Source organism: Athene noctua, chromosome 1 (assembly GCF_965140245.1).
Source record: "Athene noctua chromosome 1, bAthNoc1.hap1.1, whole genome shotgun sequence".
NCBI lineage: Eukaryota > Metazoa > Chordata > Aves > Strigiformes > Strigidae > Athene > Athene noctua.
In genome coordinates this window covers 164,385,829-164,411,709 of record NC_134037.1, presented here as the reverse complement: position 1 = coordinate 164,411,709, position 25,881 = coordinate 164,385,829, and the positions used below count along the sequence as shown (strand labels likewise).

At 40.5% G+C, this 25,881-nt stretch overlaps 1 protein-coding gene across 5 annotated transcripts; it reads left to right on the top strand.

Moving 5' to 3' along the window:
* The first annotated feature begins 2,345 nt into the window (after positions 1–2,345).
* VPS26C (VPS26 endosomal protein sorting factor C) lies at positions 2,346–24,799 on the top strand. 5 transcript variants are annotated; one of them, XM_074903727.1, is made up of 8 exons: positions 2,346–2,478; positions 9,844–9,987; positions 11,277–11,426; positions 14,733–14,813; positions 17,312–17,386; positions 22,234–22,384; positions 22,725–22,877; positions 24,260–24,799. In XM_074903727.1, the coding sequence occupies exons 1-8, from the start codon at positions 2,422–2,424 to the stop codon at positions 24,340–24,342; spliced, it is 894 nt and encodes a 297-aa protein (XP_074759828.1). In that variant the 5' UTR covers positions 2,346–2,421; the 3' UTR covers positions 24,343–24,799. The 5 variants fall into 5 exon arrangements, with proteins under 5 accessions (XP_074759828.1, XP_074759846.1, XP_074759861.1 ...); XM_074903736.1 differs by having other exon boundaries at positions 2,407–2,463; XM_074903752.1 differs by lacking the exon at positions 2,346–2,478 and adding an exon at positions 8,812–9,112.
* Positions 24,800–25,881: the final 1,082 nt, after the last annotated feature.

Below are 25,881 nucleotides of genomic sequence, written 5' to 3'. Positions count from 1 at the left end.
CTTTGTTGGGGTAGAATATAAAAATTTTTAAAAATCCCTCTTTACCTGCCTCATAGTAACTAAAACCAGTAACTAGCTATATAAGGCATGGTACTAATATTCATTAATCAAAGTTAAGTGCTCTTTTCTCCTTACACTGACCACTTTCGTTCTCTCTTCTCTGAAACAAACACTGCAAAATGTGGAATGACTTAGGTATCTCACTTCTTAAGACAAAAGATGCTCGTCATTACAAGAGCGTGCGCTGGTTTTTGCCAAGCTTTCTGTAAGCATTCAAGCAGTGAGGGGGCAGAGCAATGAGGTGGTCTTCAGTACTGGAGTGTGTGTAGGGGTGAAGAGGAATGGGGCAGAACCATCTTCTTAGCTTCACATAGCTGAAAGGACTGAATGCAGGCTTGGAGTGCTGCAGACCACGTAAGCTGTGAGTGCTTCCCTCCTGTCGCTTCTAGAGCCCTTCCACGCTCAGGAATGGTCTATCTGAACACTGTTGCTAGGGCATGGTACTCCCACCACTGATAGTTTAAAAAAAAAATAAATACAGCCCCTCTGCGAAGCTTAAGAAAATGTATCTTTAGACTGATACTTCTAAATACCAATCTTTAAAAAACTCAGTTATTTATACTAGGCAATGCAATTAAAATACAGAGAACTTTAGAGTCGCTCAGAGGCTTACTCATTCTCTAATCTCTTCTAGACGCATTTGCATTACCTGTTTGCACAGAGAACAGTAATAAAAATGGAAAGAATCAAGACTTCAGTCAAGGGAACCAGCTCTAGGAATTGGGCTTCAAAGATCCACAATGCCACCAATGAACAGTTCCCCCAGTGTAGAACTCAGGCCATCTAAAGACTTCTTGGAAGACGGCATTCCACAGGCAAATTTGTCTTTACTCTTCAGCCGTGTGCTTTATGCACTGTTGTTACAGTAGCGCCAGTTTACAATGACTGTGTAGCACACTTCCAGGTTTTTTTGTCCAGGCTTTCAGTGGTTCTGTTATTTTGATTGCTGGTACTCAAAACCCAGAAATCTATCGCAATCCCCTGCTCCCCGACTAAGCTGTAGTTCAAGAATTAAAGAACTCCCACCTTTGAAAATGAGGTAAGAATGGGGTTGCTAGACTCTGAAGCTGGCTTGTGCTTGTAACATCTCAATGAAATAGCTGCCCTCGCTTTTTAACACCGAAAGAATAACGACTTTAGAAAAGCATTAAAATTCATTACTAGACTCATGCTTTATAGATTTCCTTTGGGACTTGAGATACTGCTGATGGACAATTTCTGGTCCCACTGAAATCATAGGAATTGCTTATCTGTGGTCTTCATCTGTAAGAGACTGAGGCATTTCTCTCTAAACCATAACCACACACATTAGCTGTTCACCTGCAATGTTTTCCAGACCTGTTTTTTTTTTTTCTTTAGGTTTTTAATACAGATTTTTCTCACTGTGTATTGTACAAGTCATTGCCTTCTTAAGTTTATCAAACAAGTCACAGACAACTTTGAGAACAGACGCTGGAATGTATTTTGAAATTCGATATGCTGAATCATCCGTGTAATTTTAACGGAGATAAACTCAGTCCTCGCATATACAGGTTCTTCTGTCTGCACGGCCTACGGAGCACTAATCCCCTTCCGTGCCGCCAGCACTGTAAATGTAAAGGCCGCGAAGCCCGAAGCCTTTCCCTATCTCCCACCGCTCCCGCGCTAGTCAGAACGCGGCCCCCGGCCGCCACCGCGGCACAGGAGGAGGGAGAGGCCGCGCCCGCAGGGCCCGGGGGAGCGGCGCCAGCCCGCGCCGCCGCGGCCAACCGGGGCAGGGAGGGGCGGAGTGCCCGCAGCCCGACCGCAGCACCGCCGCCGTTACAACGCGCCCCACCGGGCAGGTTCTCCGGCGCTAGCGACAGTCCCCAGGCGCGCCCGAGGGGCTCCCAGAGGCGGACATCCCCTTCACCGGCGGCGGCGGCAGCAGCGGCCTCCTCCGCCCCGCCGCGCCCGCCAACAGGCAGCGCGCGCGAGGCCGCCCCCCGCGGGCGCGGCCGTTACGGCGGAGCCGCCGAGCCCGCAGCCGGCACCGCCGGGCCCCCGAGCGCGGAGGGAGCTGCAGTCCCCGGGGCGTACCGCGTCACCCGACCCTCGCCACCCTCGCCCCCCTCGCCCCCCAACGGAGCGGAAGGGCGCCGACACGCCCGGCGGGAAGCCCCACTCCCCCGTTGCTATGACTACCAGGAAGAGGGCGGAGCCGACCGGGAAGCGGAGTCACCAGCTGAGAAATGACGCCGCTGGAGACCCGGATGTTCACGGGGCCGACCCGCCCCCCGCCGGAAGCAGGTGGCCGGGGGCAGGTTGCCGCCCTGACGGCCGGGGTCACGTGACCGCGCGCCGCCACGTGACCGCGCGCGGCCGGTGTTCGCCGCCGCCGCCATGGGCACGGCGCTGGACATCAAGATTAAGCGGGCCAACAAGGTGTACCGCTGCGGGGTGAGTGCCGCCACCCCACCGGCCACCCGCCCCAGCCCGGCGCCGAGCCCTCCGCCCCGCCCTTGCCGCGGGTCCCTGGCTCGGCGCGAGGCTGCCGCGGGGCCCGCCCGCCCGGTGCCGTGTCCCGTCTCCCGGCTTCGCGCCGTTCCCTGAGGCGGCCATGGGGCTGCGGCAGGGCTCGGGGGCTGTCGGTGCCGTCGTGCTGGGGGAGGCTTCGCCGCTGCCTGCGCTCGGAGCTCTTCCCTCGCCACCACCTCGGCTCCCCCTCCGGTCCCTGCTGAGGACGCCACGGGTCCCCGCTGGCCTCCGCTAGCCCGGCGGTGCGCGGGTCTGGCACGGCCTTGGTGTTCAGGCCCCGTTCTTGTGCCGGTACCGCCGGGCACCGCGAGCCGGGCTCGGGCGGGCGGTGGGGCTTCAGGAGGGAAGGAGGGAGCGAGGCCCCCTGAGACGCGACAACTTGAGGTCACCCGCAGGGCAGGGTCGCTTCAGTTGCTTGTGCTTGTGTATTCCGGCAGGACTGGTGCTTTGGTACAGTATGCAGGTGCGGCCACCTCCTGCTACACGGTCTTGTTCCATTTCTGGGCTCTGCAAGAAACCCGAAAGTGTCTTAACATGCTGTTTGTACCTGATGGGAAATCTCCTCCTAAAGTACTTAGGCAAAAGCAGATATATATATATATATATATCTATCTATATATCTATATATATATATATATTTTTTTTTTTTTAACCTGCTCAGGAGTCTGGCTTCTTAACTTTTTTCACTGATTTAATTAATTGTTGATAACGATAAAGTGATTGTGCATACTTCGGCTTTTGCAGCTACCTGGAAAAATGCTGTGCCTTTTTTCATTGTTGATGACCAAGTCAGTTAGAAAAAGAAAAAATTACCCGGCTTATGTTTTAGACATTTATTTTTATCGATGTTTTTCTAGGAAGATTGTGTTGCAGTTTTTGGTTGGGGCTTTTTTGGTTTGTTGTTTTGTTTTTTTTTTTCTATCTTGCTACACACTTGTATTATAAAAATCCTTTTCACGCACAGCTTTCCCATAACGTTAGTAGTTTGGCTACTAGAGTGTATAAAGCATGCTTCAAGTCATTTAATATTTTTAATGCTGGAAAACTGCTTTAAACTGATTTGGATGGAAGATTGTGCAGCATCCAATCTACAATTGTCAAATCAGCTAGAGAATGACTTTTATAAAGCTAAATTATCAGTTCGTAACCAATACATGCTTGTAGGTATGGTGTCCTAGCAGTGAAGACTGCTTCCTGTATCTTACTTTCACATTGTTTGCGTCTTATTAGAAGGATCTTATTTATTTCAGTATCATAATGCAGTGACTTGGCTTGCTTTTTATCACTTTAAACTTTTTTTGAATACAGGAAACGAGTATTTCTTGTCTCTTTAAGATGAAATTAAGATATTTATGGTTAGTAAATCTGTCAGTATTGTTTGCTTCCACTTTAACTCTATGTGAAAAGGTTTATAATTTTAGTTCATTAACTAGGCCTGGAATTTGGAAGTTTGAGTGATGTGAAGGCACAATGATGAGCTGTACGCTAGAAGTAGACTGAATTCTTAATAGAAATTTCGTAAGGACAGAAAGGAATTACAAATCTCTTCTTCAGTTGGATGTGGAATGTATGCAGCTTTGTTTTTTGTTGCTTGGGGCTTTTTTTTAGAAATTTACTGATTATTGTATACTTCAGTGACGATAACTATGCTGATAATACCTTTGGTCTATGACAACTTTCATCTCAAAATATGTCTGCATCAATGCTACTTGAAAATTACAGGATCCCTTTAGTAAAGACAATAGTTCATCCCAATGTATATGTCTAGCTATTCATTTGAAGGCAATAGGGGTACAGTGGCTAGACTCGATCTTGTGTTTTCTAAATTTATATAAAGCTGCATTTGAATATGGAAGAAGGTGATGTCTAAATTATGTACTGGTATAATAGTCTTTATGTTATGCCTGTTGCATTATAATAGCACCAAAATTTGCTGAAACATTACTGAGCTTTCTAAGTCATCATTTCCCCAAGACTATGATTAATCCAGCATAACTCCACAATGCCAGTTGTCTCCCTAGCCGTTTAATTTCTTCTGCCTTGTGCTGACAGTATTTGCTACACAGTAAGCCAGATCAGAGAAATGGATGGTATTTAGTTGGCATGTCACTCCAAAAAAAAGTACATAATAATTAAAAATCCGTCTATCGAGTCATGGACATCTATTTTTGGTTTTCTTATGAATGTCTTCTCAGGCAGAGCAGAATATTTAACAGCCAGTGTCAGAATGGTCTTGTGTTTGATGGCCTACAGAAGAGAGATTAGACACAGTGGAGAAGCTCCAACAGACCAGGAAACTGGGTGAATGGACCGAAGTGGTGTTGATAAAGAACAGTCTAAAGGGTTTCAGCCTGTGATTTTAGGTGATAATACAGCAAAGATCTGGTAATGCCAATGGCTGCTGATTCTTCCATTCCAGCTCTGGTTTTGCACCCCTTCATAGTGCATAATACGGGTGAAATATTTGGGGATTTTTAGCAATTAGCATCTCTTGATCTGTTGTGTGTATGTTAACCAGCATCTTTACAATGGTTGAGTGTATTTGCTATACATCTTTATTTCCTCCAAGAGGGAAGGGGTGAGGGGAAACAGATATAGGAGAGACTCACATTTAACAAGTAACTGTTCTGAGGATCTCTAAATGGTAAATTCCATGCTGAATAAGGCCCTGAAGGTGCAGGAGTTTACGTTAAAAACTTCTAGGGAAGAACTCTGCAAGTTAACAAATTTATCTTTAATTTTATTGCAGGACTGAATTTGTGCCTTCTTAGGGGAAAATATGGTTGAAAATACATATGAGAAGGCTGGTGAGTGGAGAAGATAAAGGGTGTGTCTGAAGCAGTTGACCAGGAAAATTAAGGCCGAATAACAACTTTTTTGCTGGTCAGAGTGATGCATATGTTTCATTATAGGCCTTCCCTGTCAGGCCAAGATGTTTAAAATTTCTCTTTGGTGCTGAAATATCATATCATAGAACCTTCAAATACTGTTCCCTCTTGTCTTGGGTTGGGTCAGACAACTAATCATACTGAACAGTGACCTTGGTTATACTAAATCCAGCCGAATTCAAGCACTTCTCATTGTTGCAAAGCAATCTCCTACGCCAAGTGGAAGTTGCTTCACTTCCAAAAAATTTCTTTAGTTCCAGGTAGTTGAGTAGGTAACTATTTTGTTCTTTTTAGTTGTTCTTTGCTTCTGCGTTCACTGTTCTTTTTTAATTTGGAAAAATTAGATGCAAAATTTGCAAGCCTGAGATTGTGATCTTGCTTTTAAAAAGGAAGTTGGTTAAAATAATGTGCTGTGATAAACAGTAAGAAATTTCTGTGTTCATTATTTATAATAATCAGAAACTGGAGGAACTAAGCCAACAAAGACCTTTATTTAGTCCAGACTTCAATTTGAGAAAAGCTGGCTTAAACAGATTACTTTAAATTGTGAGTGAAAAACAAGTTTGCCACTTCTTGGACCAAAAGAATAATAATATTGTTTAAAAAGAAAAAAAGGGATTTAAGAACAAGATGACAGTAAAGTGGATCCAAATAGCATGTTCTGTAATAGCAAAATCAGGCTTATTGCAGTAAGACTCTGTTGAAGTTCCTAGGAGCAGAAGATGTGTGTTCAAGAGACTTTTTTAATTGGATACGAGAATTCTTGAGCCATTGAGGCTCATTTAATAAGCACTGGAATGCTAGAAGGATGAGGGGACAGGCACAGCTAATGATGCATTCTATTTAGAAAATCTAAACAGGATGACTGGAGTAACTGTGGCAGTTAGTCTGATATTGATAATTAAAAGAATTCTAGGCTGAAAGACCTGAAGAATGCATTGTACAAAGAAAGGTGCCATAGTTAATGTCAGCCAAGACTTAATGACAAGTGAGTCCAAAATATACTTGTCAGAATTTGGCCATAAGGAAGCCTTTTACTTTTTCTAAAAAAGCAAACTAATTAGTAAATCAGAGCATTGAGGTTTTAAAGTATCTAATGACTAGAGTTGGGTCTAGCAGACTTTTTCTGTTGAATGTGGCCTATTTCCTTCTAAATAATCAGAAGAATATGTAGTTAAGACTTATAGGTCTTGTAGAGGAAGAGATGTGGAAGAAAATAATCAGGAATATTTAGTAATTGTGACTTGTGTGAATTTAATGTGAATTTTTAAATTGCAAAATGTTTGCCCTTTGTCCTAAAAGTGAATGCCTGTGGTGTGGAAAATGGAATCTAAAAGGAACCTAAGGTGTCTTGTTGGTAACCAACTGACCATGGACTTCCATTCTACCAAAATAATGACAAGCTTCATCTATCAAATGAAACTAGAGAAATTTTAGGTATTTCTGTATGGCATTAGATATGGTGTTCTGTGCTGTTGTCAGCACCTCAGAAAATATGATGACAGATTTCAGGTGGTCTTGAAAACCACCAGCCTTGTGGTTGGTTTGTTATTTTTTCAAAGGTACCGTGCCTTGGAGAAAAAAAAAAATTTGGCTGATTTTTCTTATCAGGGATGCTGTCAAGTGATTAGATACAATCTGAAAATACATAGTATCTAGCTAAAGTTATTTTTGTAGTTCCTTAATGTAGCAAACAGACCTGACAGTGTAAACAGTCAATTTGGAATTAGTATATATTCTAAAAGTAATTTTCCCAACAACTTATGGGACAGTGTAGTGCGTACTTTGATCCTTCCGGTCTTTACATAAAGATTATAGATACTGAATAGCTGTCTAGTTCAGTCAGAAGTCTAGATGTGACTTGTGACTCTTGAGGTTCTGTGCTATGTGTTATGCACCATTTCATGTTACTGATTGAAGATGGTTCCAAATTGTCCTCAGCCAGACATGGGTAACTGTTCCACAACTAGAGAAACAGGGAATTGTGCTGCTGGATCAGATGAAGCAGGTGTTTATCTTAGTTGTGACCCTGGAAGTGACTGAAACTTTGAAAGTGTCAGTCTTCCTGACAGTTTCACATGCACATCTGAATGGTAAGGAATAGAAAGCTAAGAAGCCTGTTTGGGATCATTAACCTGGGACAGTCTTCTCACAAGCATGTTTTGTTTGTAGTTTAGCATATGTACCTCACTTCTCTCTCTGCTTCACATAGTAAATACCCTGGCCTTCCTGTGAATGGATACTCTGTTTAGATGAGTAATTCTGTGTAGAACCGTATTAGCGGAGTTGAACGTTTCAGTTTTGTCATCACATGGTGAAGCCATGAGGTGTTCCTAGTAAAGGAGAAGGTAAAAAGTGAGTAGGAGCAACTGCTTGTAAATTACTACATTGTAGTACACGGGGATTAATTCTAGTGGTGACTTTCTCTGCGCCTTTAGTTTTGTGGTGTTAAAGGTAAATGAACCCCTTCTGTTAGGGACTAGTTTATTATTAAATGATGCCAGGTAACTCTTACAAATCATACATATTTGTAAATGTTTTGCAAAAGTTAAGTTTTCTCATAAATTGTGTGCTGACTGTAAGTATTGGAACATCTTGGTAAGCTTATTATGTTCTTTGATTTGTACTTTTTAGAAGGATAAATATACTGACAGCTTTGTATTTAGAAGGGACCCTGGTTTTACACAAAAAAGGACAAAGAGGCTCTTCTCCAGAAAACACATAGCTGACTTCCCTCTACTCATCAAACAGAAGTATAATCTGATTGCATATAAACAGGTTAATATTACAGCATCCTTTTCATGATACTTCCCTCTCCCGCACACTAGTGACCTGTAGAAGTTTTTTGTTAGAAGGTAGTTTTGAGGTGTTTTTTCATTTATTGAGACATTGAATGTTATAAGAAAAATTAATATTTAACTTCAAGTCATTCTTCTCCTTTCTGCCCCAAATACGTACACCCTTATTGTGTGAAAGTATGTAGGCAATAGCTCTGCAATAGGTTGTTGCTGTGTGGTTGGAGACTGTTCTCATTTATTAAAGGAGTTAATGTGTTCAGGATTGTCCTTGCTTCTTATAGTTCAGCTGTACTCATTTTTCAAAGCAATAACCTAATTGCTTGTACTAATTAAAGTGTGTTAGCAAAGCAGTACAGTATTTAGGTCAGCTTTTCTTCACTGTCCTTTTGTGCTTGTGTCTCCTGTTCCTGGCATTTCCCAATTGCTGCAGGTCCTCTTTTCAGACTTTCAGTGTGTCAGCCTTCATTGTGATGCTTGATGTTCTACTCCTGTCCTGTTCTGCTTTAAATCACGTGACCCATTTTCTATATTGTCCTCCTGTACCACTAGTAAACACAAAAGGCTGCAAAATTCAAGTAGTGTCTGTCAGAGATGGACCTAACTGGACTGGTTTTAACTGGTTGAGTGTAGAGTTGGCAGTCTGAATTATCCTTTGGTTGAAGTGATCTGTAGCTTGGTGTCTAGTTTGTAAGCCTGGTGAAGATGCAGAGAGCGTTACAGTGAGCAGAAGAGAAGGTTAGCCCCAAGAAACGTTCTTCAGGTTCTCAAATCACTTGCTGCTATTTCCAGATGTGCATGAACGTTTGATGTGGAATTCAGGACTGAAGTGGATTATCTGTTGTAGGAGAGGGGAAGGCTATATATTATGGGGTATGTAAAATGAACTGTATGTTGCTGTCCTGCTGTTAATCTTTTTATCAGTGTTAGAACTTGTAAGTTGATACTTCCAAGATGCAGTGTTCGTGTGCAAATACAATTTTGTAGACAAAAATTTCTTAATGGGATAAATGATGCCTTTCTTGAGTCATAGAACTTGTGCCTTCAATTCAGATTTAACTTTTAAACTATTTCCCATGTAACATGGACATTGCTTATGTAGTAGAACAACTCATTTATTTTTTTTATTTTAAATCTGTTCTGCTCCACTCTTGAGATGAGTCTTATCCTCAGCTTGGCCATCACTTTTACAGTTTTGCTTTCATCTCCCATGGCTGACTGTCCCACTGTTCATATGAAAATTCCTCCTGGGCTTTCATTCTGACATGTAAAATGGAACTTGTCTATTACCAACTGACCTGATAGTTGTTTATGAGGATATTTTTCATCTTCCTGGAGAGTAAGATCTTGAAACTTTGGAAAGAAATTGAAGCTCAGATTAGTACTTCTGCAAGAAGGAGGATAATTTTTTTTAAAGAAAACAAACTAAAAGTGCAAAGGTCTCTTCCTGATGTTGCTTTCGTTATCAGTATTTGTCTTTTCTGACAAGGTTAAACTGTTCTCTGGGAAAAGTTTTCCTGAGTTTGAAAATCAGATAGCATGCTGTCTGCTGTAGAAGAAATATATTTAAACAAATGTTTTTGTGTTGTCTTTTCTCCTGTTAGGAAGTTCTTTCTGGAGTTGTGGTCATAACAAGTAAGGACACAGTCCAGCACCAAGGGATCTCATTAACAATGGAAGGATCAGTAAATCTGCAGCTTAGTGCCAAAAGTGTGGGTGTGTTCGAAGCTTTCTATAACTCTGTCAAGGTAAGACCTGTGCAGGTTAGTATTTTTAGCACAAAACCTTTGTCACTTTTCTCAAATCTTTCCGTAATGGCTCTCGGGTAGTTATAGCACTTCATGGTATGTAAATGATAGAAAGCAAAGCAATGTTCAACATTATCTAGCAGTATATGCTGACATTTTGAGGAAGGAACTTGCAGTGGTTGGAGAGGGTTTTTTTTAGGGCTAAATACAGTAATATAAATAGTATGGTTACTGAATGATGCATTGAAGAACCATGATTTAAAGAAAAATAATATTTTGTGATTTTTAAAAAATTTTTTTTTTCTTTAAAATGATTTGGTTTGATTGGACTTTTGTGCCAGATCATTCACTGTCACAGTAGTTTCTGTGGAGGCCGTTGAGGTTGTGCTTTACTAGGCATGATACAGGACCTGCACAGATTCTTCTGTGGAGTGTGAGGCTATGCACAGGGTGTTTGACTGCAGAGATCCTGGAAGGCCTCTGTACTGCTCTCCAGGTTTGGAAGTGTGGGGTTTGGAATCTAGCAGGGCAAGTTATCTCAGGCTCCACACAAACATGGCTGCACTAATTGAAGAAAGGCTGGCTCTGTCTAGAGGCAGTATAGCTACATTTGCAAAGCAGTTTGCTTAAGTTAGGGTAGCCTCTGTGCGGGGCCTTTAAGGTCTTACTTTGTATCATAGTTAATTTGTTTACAGTATGAAAAAACTGCCCATGAATGACTGAAACCCCAAAAAAACCCGAGTAGAAGCAATAGATTTTCTCATTGCTGTCTAGTAGGTGGAAAATAATAGTAAAACTCCAGAGAGAAAAGAAGTGTAATCTTCAAGCAGGCTTCCCCAGTCCAATCATGGTTAGCCATTATTCCAGTGAGAGACTAGCCCAAAATATAGACTTTTTTTTTTTTTTTGGGTAGGAAAGGGCTGGGAAGCAGGTAGGAGGGAATGGCTAACTGCTCAACTGGCACACATACTGGTTGATTCCTGCTGCTACTATCAAGCATCATAATTTAGAGAATGGAACTCTGCTTTCCAAAGAAACTCTGCTGTTTAGCTCTCTAAATATGTTTGGTCATTAGTGTGATACAACCATAAAATAGATCACAAATTGTTTTCTTAAGGAAACCATTCTTGATGTTTCTTGTAAGACAGGAGAACTGTGTGTTGTGAAGAAATACCCGAGTTTCTGGAAATTCAGGAAGTCTGTTAGAGTTTAGTGAATGTTGTTGATTCTTGAAATGACAGGTCTGTCACTCTACTTTAACCTAAACCTCTCTGTATTTATTTTTGCAGCCTATTCAAATTATTAACAGCACTATTGAAATGGTAAAACCTGGGAAACTTCCCAGTGGCAAGACAGAAATTCCGTTTGAATTTCCATTGCATATGAAGGGCAACAAAGTTCTGTATGAGACGTACCATGGCGTCTTTGTTAATATTCAGGTAAGACACTCATGTGTAAAGAAAATCTGAATTTTTGTTATCTGCAGAATGCATTCTAAAGCATCTTGTATTCCATGGAAGAAGAGCATAAAGTTTTGTGATAAAGTTTTATTTTCTCAATTTGGAGAATGAGCAGAAAGTTAGAGATCCTTTGAAGTAAGTAGCTTTTAAGCTTCCCCTTTTTAATGTAGCATTCTTCTGGTGTGTACTGTGCTTTCTAGATGAAATTTAAGATTAAAAATCATGATAGATCTTAACCTTTTAAGTACTTGTTTGTAGGTAGTTTCTAGTTGCCTTTTTTGGTTCCAGTTTCTAGGAGTAAATACTTTCCACAGGTGGTAACACTTCTTAAATGTGGCAGAGGAACCATCCCAAGATCTCAGAATCCCATCAATATATTGTTGCTTTTGAAAAATTGTTGTGATGTCTGTTCCCTTTTATTTACCAGCAGGTTTAAGGTTTTCATTGGAAATAGTTGATGGTAATGAAACTGATCAGATGTAACATGGGATGTACAAGAGAGAGTTAAAAGCCTACTGGAAAGAGGGACTTTGGGTTGAGAAAGGATAAAACGTATTTACTGTGTTTGTTAAATCTTGTACAGTTCTCTTACAGGGTAATGATTTCATCTAGTTCTGATCTTATTTTGAAAGAAGCTGCATTTACTGTTTTGTAGATAATCTGCATAGCAGTACATATCCAAATGCAAGTGTGTGTGGTGGTAGCTGAGTACCAGTGAGACTTTGTAAGCATAGCAGACAATTACTGCTAATAATACTTAAAAATGAAGTGTACTGATTTACCACATCCACTTTAAGAATACACGGGGATAAATCCTACAGCTACCTAGTTTTCAGAGTCTGTTTTCCTGCATTTATTTGTGAGAAGAGTCCTCTAACTAGAGGAAATCTTTCCACCGTTTATTGTTTCAGGCCTTCCATATGGAGTAAGTCTTTAAAGAATGATGGCGTAAACAGAACAGTAACAAGATGTCTTGCCTGAAATACCTTGTCAGAACTACTGTAACATATACCTGATCCTTCCTTATATTGTAGACAAGTACAACCATTCCCTTCATGGAAAAAGGAGTGCACCACAGCGTCATTTTGTTCAAAACAAATGTGGCTGTGTAACTTCATAATGAAGACTCAAACCAAAGTGTTGAGAGCTTGTAGCATCTTCAAACACATGAATTGTTTGCTTTCCTGTGGAGATGCGTAATAACACTTCCTGTCCAAATCTGCACGTACTGTATGCTTGTAACAGAATCTTGTGGAAACAGTTTTGAAACTTTACCTTTTTTGGTTAAAAATTATCTTACCATAGGTGGGTTTGTTTGGTTGTTTGTTGCTTTTTTTTTTGAGGGAAAGTCTTTCTTCAGCCATCTCTTGGATGTAAATACTGTGTTAGACTATGCTTTTTCCTACTGAAGAGTGGTTTTTTGGTTTGGGCTTTTTTTTTTATTTTTCATTCAAGGCGCCACTAAATGGAAAAATTTCCAGACCAGTGCTGGTGAAGAATCACTGGGTTGTAAACTTCTCCCTGCCCCCCCACCCCCCACTGATGAGAGTACTTGATTTGATGACAAAGTGCAAAACTGGTGGCTATTTAGCTGAACTGGAAGTCTCATATTACAGTCTGGGAATTAAAAAAACCCTAACAAACCAACCAAACCCCCACAAATAGAACCCCACCTACTAGCCTATCAGAAGTAACTAAAAGAAAAATTTCACTGTTTTTTGTCTACATTCTGTTGTTTTTTTTAAATACTTAGAACATCTTTTTTCAGTCTTGGCTTTCTTCCTAATGTTACATCTGTTGTTTGTGGTAGGTATGTCAAAAATGGTGCAAAACTGGTTGAGTTGCTTTCCATAATCCAGATAACTCGCCTATGATCGATATCAGTTGTTTTAAGGTATACTTTAATGGTGAATATTTGTTTTGTTTTGTCATTCTCTCTCCCATCTACATAGCTTCTCTTTACAGGCTGGGAATAAAATGTAATTAAAAGGTTAATCATTACATTTCAGCCCTTAAGAGTCCTGCTTTCCTGAAGATGAAAAAGTTATGCTGGAGGTGCTAGTTAAGAAACACTTCCTAGACTTCTGTCCAAGGCCTCTGCAGCTTAAAAGCAAGCCTCTCTTTCTTGATCTAAGTATTAGTATGTTAGCTGGGGGTTCAGTATCGCGATTCAATTGTCTGTTCTTATGCAGAGACCTTTTAATTAGACACTGATGGGGAGGCTCTGGGCCAAACTGCATGGCCTGCGTGGTCGTGCTTGCCTCATTACACTGTGTTCCCTGGTCTGAGTCAAGTGTAGGGCAGTGATAGAAGGCTTGCTCAACAGTGATTAACTGCAGCGGAAACCATAGTCTGTGATGGGGAAAGAGATACGCTCCCTGGTCTCGTTCCTGCACACATATGCAGGTTATGTGCAGAGAGACACCATGAACTAAAAGTTACAAAGCTGAGTGCCTAGTCTGAGTGCACTTATGTTTGCCAATTCCTAATCTGTAAAGAAGAATTTAAAACCAGAACAAGCAAAACAACAAAAAACCCTACCTCAACAAATTCCCTATCTTGTAAGGACATTGAAAGGCCATGTTAGAGATGCCGAAGTATATGATTACTGTGATAACCAAGGTCACACTGTTCTTCAGTCACTGGTTTGTGGCTTGTTTTTTAGGTGAGAAAGGGGTGCAAATAGGCAGCAAGTTTCTGAACAGTGAACAGTAAAATTAACCTTGTTGCCTGACTTGACTGCATGCTGCTGCTTTTAAGTCCAGCTGTATGGTTAAAGACAGTTCCCCATTAAATATGCATGTAACCATTACCACTGCTAAATTCAATCTTACAAGAAACTTAAAATTAGAGGGGCTGTGAATACAGCTAACTGACAATCACTTATCCAAAATACAGTGAAAAGCAATACCATAATCACTCTTAACTAAATGTAACTTGGGTGCTGAAGCTGTACAAGAATACCGCACTCTGTCAGTGAATTAGTCCCTCAATCTCACAGGTTGCTACATAACACAAAAGATACAGAAAGCATTTGCCAATGACTATGGGAGTGTAAACACAAAAATCAGCTTTCATTTGGGAGCATCTACGATCACTGTATATCTCTTCTCTCCTTCCCCTTTCCCCATCACTGGTATGTACATTGCCTATTGATCTGTTTTAAACGATGCCTTAAATATTAATAACAGTAACATTCTGCACATGTGCAATAAAAAGATGAAAAGTTGAGAGAGAGGAAATCTTAACTAAGGCTCTATTCTTTTGCCATTGTATTCTTGCCAGTACACCCTGCGGTGTGATATGCGACGTTCTCTACTGGCAAAAGACCTGACTAAGACTTGTGAATTCATTGTCCACTCACTGGTAAGTGTGGTTTGTATTGACTGTATAAAGTGAGAGGTTTGGGTTTTTTCCACTTTAAGTAAAGCTTTGCAGTAAGGTTAGAAAACCAAGTAAAACAATGTCATTTGTAACAGCAACACATGGGATATGTACAAGTAAAGGAAGCTAGCTAGCCTCAAAACAAAAACATCTAGAATAGCTAGGGTGTCAGTTGCTTTTGATTAGAATAACACATCTCTTTTAATTTAAAGAAGATAGTACAAAGAGGATTTGAATTCTGAGATGTGTTTGCACTGAGTTTATTCTCTTATTCATCCTTTCAGTTTTGAAAGAATGGTGTGGTTAGATAAATAGTGTGGCATTTTTCTTTAAACACTATGTCAGATTATCTGAGCATTTCTTAGCCAAAAGTTCCAGGCAACCACAACGCCTGCCCTAGAAATGGGAGTTAGTTGATGAAGAAAAAATACCTGATTTCTGTTCTTCAGATGACTAATTATGATTATGACTCAAAGTATCAAAGCTGGGACTGCATCAAGTTGGAAGTAAGAAGCTTGTCAGCTTAATCACCTTTACTATTAAGTAAGCCCAATGGTTGGCAATATGTTAAGGTAACTAGGTTAAAAAATATCCACATCCTGTGGTTAGCAACATGGAGACAGCCTTCGTCCTGTAGAGATACATAATTTTGGGATGAGATTTGGCTGTCACAAGAAATTCTTTGCTGCTTGTTATATGAAGTTCCCATATCAGTTTGAGTTTTACTTTATGTTGACTTGTACACATGTCCAGAGCATCCAATGTCAGTACAGACTGTGCAGGCCTAATTAATTATCTGTTTTTCCACCCACAACTTGCTAGAACATACTGTTCGTATCATTCCTTTGAACTTTAACAGGACAATAAATTATTCGACTCTTTTGTCTTACTTATGAATAATGGTGGAAATATGTTATTTTAGTTCTACAGTGCCTTTTTAAAAGATTTAGATAGGTGCTATAAAGAAGTTTCCTGTTGGTAAGATTTCGTTATTTTCTAAAATATATTATGCTACATTTTATTGGTCCATTATTACAAGTAAGCCACACTTGTCAAAACTGTGAACAAATTAAATATTACGCAGTTTCCTGGTTTTATTTCTTGTTCCCACTACAGCACTTCTTAGATCACAAGTCAGTAAATCATGAATCTCTCAGGGTGAATTAATGAGGTTTTACTGAACATATAATTCTCACTGTCAGTGCTCAATGTACCATTTCCCTTAACCTTATTCTTTGCCAGAATCTGGCATTTATGAGAAAATACAGTCTTTTGCTAATATCTTTCATCTTGTAGCTGGGCAGCAGAAGCTATTTTGAATTCTTAAGTAGTGAGGGTAGATCCTAACTAAGAGTTCATGTTAAGCCCATTGGTGGTGGGGTGCTCTGCCAACTCCCAGTTAAAAACAGTTGGGAGTCTCATTATTGATGTTGCACTGGCCACTTACTCTGAATATGTAGGGAAAGACAGTGCACCTGACTGAGGTAAGGATGGAGAGAGGTCAGTGAATGGTAAGCGAAGCTTCCCTTCCTGCTGCAGAGTACAGGCTGCCATCTCAGTGGAGCTCAGGGCCCATTCAGCCACTCACAGGAAGACTTAACTTCTTGCTTTTGTGATAAGTGGTGTAAATAGATACTGAAGAACCGTAATAATGTGCCCCCAGAATTGCTTCCCCAGTGTGGAAAGCTAACCTGGACCAAGTTCTGTTTATTTTACAGTTAAAAGAAGCTGGAATGCTAAGCCCATTAAATCAACACTACACTAGATTCCATCAGCTGAGGATCTCCTAGTAATATGAGGATGGCTTAGGAGACCTGAGCTGTTATTGAAAGGCCAGTGGAAAGAGTTCAAAGTGCTCAGATAACAGGAGGGAGAGAGGGTTTATGAAACATAATCGAAGCAATGGAGGAAGTTCATTTATAACCTTCCCCTCTCTCCTCTGCCCAAATTTACTGAGTATTAATAATGAAAAGAAACATTGCAAGTGATGTACAACATGTAATTATTTGTAAATAAAGAAATGTGAAATGTTAACTTTTTTCTATAGCATATCATATGCTTCAGCTAGGTAGTGTACTTCCTCTTTTCCAGGTGGTTTAGAGTAGTCAACCACATGTTTTGGTTTTGCTTTCCTTTTTGGTTTTTTTTTCAGTGTAGGTAGAGCTTATGTCAGAAACTTAAAAAGGGAGAGCTTGTTGTGGTTTATTGCAATGGCAAAGACAAAGTGACCAAAAATTGATGCAGTTCTGTTTCTACAATTCAGATTTGTGATGCGTTGTGACTTGTATTTAGACAATATCATGATGTTATTTAATGACAAAGGCAGGAAATTTCAGGTGTTTTATTAGATAGATGCATACTTTCAGTATGAAGACAGCCCTGAAAACTAACACATCCAACGGTTGCTTGACTTCGTTGTTTTTTAATATTCTCTGTGTGTGTTTGGTAAATCATAGTTCACAGTTTGTTTCATTACTTAGTCACAGAAAGGGAAACCGATGCCAAGCCCAGTAGACTTCACAATTACTCCGGAAACGTTGCAAAATGTTAAAGAGGTAAGGGTTTTCTTACTTTTTTATTTTAAATGTAATGCTTGTGTGATTCTGAGTGAGAACAAGAGAGGAATGATTAAATGCTGCCCTGCAGATAATCAAGGGTTTTTTTCACCTATTCTTCTTTACTTTTGTAAGCAATAAAGTGATTCTGCCTGATCTCTTGTGATAGTGGTAACTAATGTAAGGTGGAGCTTTTTTCAGTCATGGTTAAACATTTTTATCATTTTTCTGAGTGACAGATGGCAGTGAAGAAAGGGAAAACATTCTATACCATGTGTAGCCAAGATCCTTTAAAAATGTGTATTTTGATCCCTGGTTATGCCTTAATTTTACAGACCCATGTGGCTTTGGGAAACCTGTATGAACAGCAGTAGTTCTCTTGGTCATTTAGCTTTCTGAACACTGGTTTCTGTTTGTCCACTGAATCCTGTGTTCTGTTTTTCCAGATCTTTCAGTGGTGCTCTTCTTGTTAATAAGACTACTTTCCTGCTTTAGGCCTCCCTTCTGCATCCCCGATTTGTCTTCCATTGCCTTGAAACAGGCCTCTTAATCAGCTGTTTTGTTATTTCATGCTGTTGTTGACCTTACTCTACATATTCACAGAATCACTGTGGTTGGAAGGGATCTCTGGAGATTGGTTAGTCTAGCCCCTGTGCTCAAAGCAGAAACATCTAGAGCAGGCTGCTCATGGCTATGCATAGTCAAGTTTTCAATATCCCAAAGAATGAAGACTTGTGCAATGTTACAGTGCTTGACCACCCTCACAGGATTTAAAAAAAAAAAAAAAAAAGTAGTAATTTCCTTTATTTCAATTTGTTCCCATAGTCTTCTGTCCTTTCACTAGATACCACTGAGAGGAGTCTGACTCCATCTTCTTACTCCTTCCCATCAGGTATTTATACATACTGATAAGATCCCCCTGAGCTTCCTGTTTTGCAGGGTGAACAATCCCAGCTCTCAGCCTTTTCTTGTATGACATGTGCTCTTAATCATCTTTGTGGCCAAATCCAGCAAAGGCTGGGCTTGCTCCAGTCAGTCTGTGTTTCTTGTACCAGGAAGTCCTGAATTGGACACACTATCCCCAGTTTAGTCTTACCAGTGCTGAAGAGATGGGGAGAATCCCCTCCTTCAGCATGTTGAGAACACTTTCTAATGCAGCTCAGGATGCTGTAGGCCCATTTGTCCAGCCTGTTGAAGTCCCTGTGAAGGGCAGCACAACTATCTGGTTCATCATCCACTCCTTCCAATTTTGTATTATCTGCAGCCTTGCAGAGGTTGCACTCTGTCCTTCATCCAGGCCATCACTGAAGATATGAAGTAATAATGGCTCCAGTGTTGACCCCAGTCACTGGTGTATACCACTTGTGACAGGCCTTCAGCTGGACTTTGTGCTACTGATGACAGACCTCTGAGTCCAGCAGTTCAGGCTGTTCTCAGTCCACCTCAATGGTCTGATCTGTACATCTTGTCTGTACTCCATCAGTTTGTCAGTGAGGTTCTTAAGAGAAACAGTATCAAAAACAGCGCTGAAGCCAACATAAACGGTATCCACTGCTCTTTGTTTGCCCACCAAGGTAGTTATTTCATCACAGAAGGTTGGTTAAGCATGATTTTGTTTTCATAAATCCATGCTGACTGCTTCTACTCACTTTCTTCTCCTTTATATGTTTGGAAATGGTTTCTGGTGTTACTTGCTCCATTGTTTTCCCAGGGATTGAAGCAAGGCTGAGAAGCCTATAGTTCCTCAGATCTTTCTAACTGAAGATGAATGACATTTACTATCTTCCATTCCTCAGGAACCTTCTTTGCTTATGACAGCCTTTCAAAGAATCAAGATTAGCCTCATGATGACCTGGGTCAGCTTCCTCAGCACTGGTGGGTGTGTCCCATCAGGTCCCAGGAATTTGTGTACATCCAGTCTGTTCAAATGTTCTCTAACTTGCTGCTCCTTTACCAAGGATAACTCTTCCTTATGCCAGACCTTCCCTGTGGTTGCAGGGGCCTGGGATTCCTGAAGACAGATCTTATCAGTAAAGTCTGAGGCAGAGTAGACATTTAGTACCACTGTCTTTCTCATGTCTCTTGTCACTGGGTCCCCTGCCATAGTCAGTAGTGGGCTGGCATTTACCTTCGTCTTCCTTTTGCAGCTGGTAGACTCATAGATGCCCCTTTTTGTTGCCCTTCTTGTCTCTTGATTTAATTCCAGGTGTGCTTTAACTTTCCCAAAACCATTCCTGCACACTTGGATAGTGTTTTTATGTTCTTCCTGGGTCACCTGACCCTATTTCCATCTTTTGTATACTTACTTTTTATGTTTTTATCAGTAGCATCTTGTTCATCCATGCAGGTCTCTTCCTACCTTTTGCTTGACTTTCTGAATATTGGAATAGACCATTCTTGAGCATGGAGGAGGTGATTATAGAAAACCAACCAGCTGAGTCAGAGGATGAGCAGGTTGTGTCCAGCAGCCTCTTATGTCTCTGGAGACTGCTGCACACTGAAAGCATATGGTTTTTCCAGACATAAGGATACAATAATTATTCTTGGTGGTAAAATTACTTTTGAGACTACAACTAAATCCTAAGCTCTAAGCACTCTGCTCTTCCTATGAACTATGTATCCATATAAATTATTTTCTGTTTCTCTTCTGTATCTTGATACTCTGACTCACTGGCTCAGCAAAGATTCAGTGTTCATCATGAGAAAGGCCTGTCCATTAAAACCTCTTTCTTAAGTTTAGTAGCAGACCCTGTGCCTTTCTCTATTTCAAGTACATAACCACAAAAGTAGATTATAAAACTTCTCAGATATCTGATCCAGCAGATCTTGGCATTTAATTATGGAGCTGTCTGAAGAATGGTATTGAATGTGTTTGGTTGCACAAGCAATGGCCTCCTGTGTTTTGGAGATTTTTTTGATTATTATTTTTCTATTCTCCCTGTCTCAGAAAAATGTATGGGTCTGAAGTGACTACCTGGTGGACAGGTAGAAAAAAAATCACTGGTTTTGTATAGTTAAAATACTAAATTTCAATTCTCTGCTTGACTGAACTATAATTTCTGGTAATCTACTAGAAAACTGATTAGGAGGTTTGCAGTAGCCACGCAAAGCACAAAGAGATTAGATTAAAAAAAACAGGATATATTTGCTGGTATGTTATTGCTTCTCATTTTTAGGGGATTACAAAATAGAGTATAAATGACAGGTCCTGTGAGAGAAGATCTAGCTAGGATTAAAATATGAAGAGTACTGACAATAGTAAGGCTCTAGGGGGAATACACCTTTAAAAAACCCAAGTCTTGTAGACTAGGACTGAGGAAAATGGCGTAGAGTTCTCGTTCTGCAAATTCCTTTTATCTCTGTCTCTTAGGTTCCTGTACTTTACGGGATAGCTGTATGGTGTTCCTGTGAAGCAGGGAAGTAACTCTGTGTTTACTAATAGTGGTGATGAGAAGAACCTGCGAGGGATCATATGATAAAAAAGCATTTTATTCATATGTTATTAGGTATTTCATAGGGTGGTTTTGTCAGGGATGTAACTTCTGGTTTTTAAGTTAGGGAAAAAATACCCAAGTGAGATCACGTTTACTAAACACATGAAAATTCCTCTTTATTTCCCCCAAAGATTTGTTTTGAGTGGAACAGCTAAATTCTGCAGTCATGTTGGGTATCTGAGTGAAACAGTCTAAACAATAGCCGATAAGAACTTTTCTGCTGTTGCTACTGGCAGCCAGGACTAAGAGGCAAAACAGATTGGGAGAAAAAAGTTTGCAGCAAGAGATTTGGTTTGGAAGAAGGGAAAATCAGTTACATAGGCAAGGAAATCTGATGCCACAAGCAAGTGTGAACAGATGGTTGGAAGGTAGGGGCTAATATCAAAGAGGTCGATAACAAAAAATGAAGGAGGGAGCAAAGAACAAGGGCTACAAAGAAGGGGAAGGTTAGAGCAGGATGCTCAAAGAGTTTAAAGAAAGTTGGATGGTGAAGATATGAGCTGAAGAGGTGGGTAGAACTCTTGACTGTTTCAGTATGCCTCCTGCCAGAACTTGAAATGTAACTGGAGCTTCTGGCGTATGAGTTTCTCTGCTGGCAGAGAGTATCTGTGATGCCGGCTGGCCTGAAAAAGGGGAGGGCAGGGGGAGCAAAACTCCCGCTTTGGTCTTTTATGGAAACTGATTTATAGACTGTCATCCTTGATCAGCTATTCTTACTGCTCCTTCTTTAAAAAGCAGGAAACATGCTTGCTGCTAAGAAAATTTTAAAAGTGTGATCCTGTATTCAAATCAAACTTTTATTAACTGTCCTCTATTGGTGTCTTGGTACAAAAGTAATAGGCTATGTCTTGCATTAAACACTTTTAAATGCCTGTCTTCCAGTAATGGCCACGAAAAATTTTAAAATGTGAGAAAATCACTGACATAATAGACTATGCTGTAATCCATAACATGGGACTAGAATGCAGTTCTCTAGAGCACCACCACCTGATTTAACTTGGCCATCCCATTAGCTCCTGTCCAGCCTACCTCCTTCACCATGCCATTCCTGACTTCTGGATAATTGTAATAGCCAAATTTTGCCAGCTCATCCCAGGAAAAATGTTCCTGTGGATAGAGTGAGTAGGGAGGATGCATGTCAGCAGAGAGAGTAGTAAGAGATACCTTAATGCATCTGCATAAGGATGCATATTTAAACAGTTTATTTGCTTGAGGCATTTCTGAACTTCTGAGTCCTTAACTTTGCAACTTTTTTTGACTTTCTATATACTTGGGAACTATCTTTCTGTAATGCATTTTTTTCTTAGTCTGCTCTTACAGTTGTGGTTGTGTTTTTTTCCCCAATCTTTTCAGAGAGCTTCACTTCCAAAATTTCTCATCAGAGGTCATCTCAGTTCTACAAACTGTATCATTACACAGCCACTAACAGGGGAGCTGGTCGTGGAGAATGCAGATGCTGCAGTCAAAAGTATAGAGCTGCAGTTAGTACGTGTGGAAACCTGTGGTAAGTTTCTCTGTAAACGGAATGAAAACAGACTGCAGTAATTACCACTTGCACTCTTTCAGCTTCAATATGAAAGATTGTCAAAAGCCATACGATTAAATAGACTTGTAAAAAAAACTGGTTTGCGCTTCAGGTAGAGCAGTCCAAACATAAATTTAAGTGACCTCTGTGATCCTTAACTCAGGAGTGCTAATGTGAAAATTTGCAGGTCTGAGCAAAATAGTTTGCCCACACATACCTTTCCTCCAGCCCCAGTGTGTCTTTGGTTTAAATTTCAGCCATTGCCTTCTCTTCTCTTTCACTTCCCCTCCTCTCCCTCTGAATTTCCCACTTTCACCAGGGTGTGCGGAAGGTTATGCCAGAGATGCCACAGAGATACAGAATATTCAGATTGCTGATGGGGATGTCTGCAGGGGCCTACCAATTCCTATATACATGGTGTTTCCCAGGTTGTTCACCTGCCCTACCCTGGAAACAACAAACTTCAAAGTTGGTAAGTGTGTAGTGTGGTATGCTGTGTGGGCCTCCTTTGTCCAACAGAAGTTTCTAGTTTCATTTAGCTTCTGGCAGATAAAAGGATAAACTGCAGTCAGCACTGTAAGAAGAACGAAGGACATCCATCTGTTTCCCTGGAGAAGTTTCCTGAACAGGATTGCAGTCTGCTGTATTTCATACAGATAGAGAAAGTACAGCCCAAGTACTTCCAACTAAAAACAGTTGTGCAGCTATTAAGCTACTTCTGACAAACAATTATATGGTAACAGGAAGAGAAGCAGTGTAATGGCAGGTAACTTTTTTTTTTCCTGCCAAAAAATTACATGGGAGTAACGGTCCAAGAATAAAATGCCAAGATGCTCTATTCCTTCATCACCAGTGAGAACCCCTCTTTCCATTCCCTCTCCTTTTTGTTTCTATTCTACGGCTGCTCAGACTGAGAAGTAGTAAGGTTAGGCTGTATGTGACTTTGCTTTTCTTGATCTACACCAGCTGCTTCTTCCTGCTTATTGTTGCCAAAATCCCACATTTTCCTTAAATGCCTGAAATTTACAATTTTCCTCACTTGTTCAAATAATTACTGCAAAAATTCTCTTTGCTAGCCTGTTTTTCTTCACTTCATCCTGGTGGAATCTGTCGGTGGCTTTTTTTTTTTTTTGTATCAGACTGAAGCTACAAGTCCCTGCCTTGAGGATCCTTCCCAACTGAATCATCTCCTACTTTTCTCCTAAGTATCTTGGACAAGTGTGCACAAGTTTTTCAGCTTTTCCTACCTGTTCCTCTTTTCCAAGAGCATTTTCAAACCCAATGTCTACAGTGGTTTTCCCCAAAATACTGCTGGTTTGATTTTGATTTTTTGTTTAGATTTTTGATTTTTTTTTCTCATAGTTTGCGTAGTTATATTGTGTTTTGGAGTTTAATTTCATGAAACCATACATAATGCAGGATTCTAAGGCTACGTTACATGCTGCCAGCAGGGGAGTAGTCTGTCCCCAAACTCCCCTCCCATGCTTCTAAACAATGCATATTGGTGTGAGGCATCTTTCCCAAAACATTTTGATCTTGGGCATCTGAACTCTGCCCGTTGGCCAGAAGACTGTATGTCCCAGTGTGTTGGTGATGGGGAAATGCATCCAGAGGATCCCAAAGATGAGAACAAGCCAAGGTTCTCTAAGAAGGGCCCAAGGTCTAGGATGCCTATGGTGAGGTTCTGCCTGAAGTATCATGTTCATCCCTGCCACAGGAAAATCCAGGGAGTCAAAATGGCTCAGAAGAGTCCTGTGAAGTGCTGTCTGAGTACAGGAACTCCCTGCCTCTCACCCTGCTGCTTTGGTTCAGATTCATATAGAGCCCTATTTTTTTTTTGTCCCCTTCTTCCAGAGTTTGAAGTTAACATTGTTGTCCTTCTGCATGATGATCATCTCATCACAGAGAACTTCCCACTGAAGCTCTGCAGGATGTAAATAGCCAGAGGAGAATCACCTATAGATTTACTGAAAAAGGACAAAATTCTTCAGAAGCAAAGTGAAATTTTATCCATGTCTTATTTTAACTGAAAACACATCACTTCCTTGTCCCTGCTTTGTGTTTTCAGACCTCCTTTGCTAACCATGTGATAGCCTACATGGATGTACCTATCCAGCCAGCCTTGTTTTGAACCACCATATTTTTCCTGATTTTTCTCAGGCAAAATCCTGAAGGAAGGATTCTCTGTATTTCTACAACTTGTAGAAATATGTAGTAAGTTTCTCTCCTTACTTCATTTTGTAATACTTGTCAAGAAGTGCTTTAAAGACCTGTGAAACCTAGTATGGCCTATTATACATGGCATGTATATAGACTGGGGGGAGGGAAAGGGACTTGTAATATAAAACTGAAGAGTGTCTTTGAAGGTATAATAAATAAATGGTGCTACAACAGTGCACAGTGGTGGTGTGGGATCAATACCGCAAGATGAATGTGAAATGAATAATGACATGAAATAACACCAGGTGTATTTGGGTCAAATTGGGAATGTGAGTCTGCACTGGAGGAATGCATAGAGCTGAAGGTGTTCTCTGTGTGGTTTTTCCCTGGGCTCTTCTCAGGATTAGACAAATAATGCCCTTACTTTACCTTTGTATATGTTTAAAATAGCACTGAAAAAGAAGATCAGGTAGAAGTTTTGAGTCTGAAAATATAATTAATTTGCATTATACCATCTTCCCTTTTATAAGACTTCTACAGCTCAGTTTTGATGTGGAAAAAAGTGTCACATGCCGAACACTACTACTGAATTGTTGCAGACCAGCCTCTGCTGATAGTGGACAAACTGAATTAAAAACTGCTCTGGTGTGGTTCCTTGTGCCTTTTATGGAGGGAACTTGTCACTACATGAATAACCATTCCACAGACGACCGTCACACTTTTTAATTAGGAAGGCTCCTATTGTCAGCTGTGCAACTCACAGCAGAAACATAAATGCCAGGAAAGGAGTAAATTAAGGTAAATACATTGAAGTGTTTCTAACTATATATCTTAAAGGAACTAGAGGAGAACTTTCAGCAAGAAATAATCTTGCCAATCTGAGCAGGTTGTAGGCTTTAATGGTGAGTTTTCCTTACACTTATGTGGGGTAGAGGCAGGCTATGTATATAAAATTATATGTCTGAAAAGACAGAATTAAGAAAACCGCCCAAAATAATTTTTTAGCTTTATCTAGCAACATTGTCAATCAGGAAAGCTTAATTCCAGGTTAGGCCCTGGTTCTGTATCATCTGTATTTTAGGAAGAAACATCTTAAATTCTTATTTCAATATCTTACACCAGTCTTGTGGGGGAAAAAAAAAGGCTATTTACTAGAACTTAATACTTCTCTAAGATCATGAATGTGCACAGGATCGTTTTTGGAAAACTGAAGATACTCTTTTGAGTCTGCAAGATGTTATGAGTGCCACCTGCTGCTGAAAGTGGCACTTATGTGGACTGAGGGACTGGGGTTCATCCCCTCTCAGACCCAGCAC

Coding starts and splice junctions, on each gene's coding strand:
- VPS26C (XM_074903727.1), top strand. CDS start 2,422: ATGGGCACGGCGCTGGACATCAAGATTAAGCGGGCCAACAAGGTGTAC. Junction 9,988..11,276: donor CTTTCTATAACTCTGTCAAG/GTAAGACCTGTG, acceptor TTATTTTTGCAG/CCTATTCAAATTATTAACAG. Junction 17,387..22,233: donor CGTTGCAAAATGTTAAAGAG/GTAAGGGTTTTC, acceptor CAATCTTTTCAG/AGAGCTTCACTTCCAAAATT.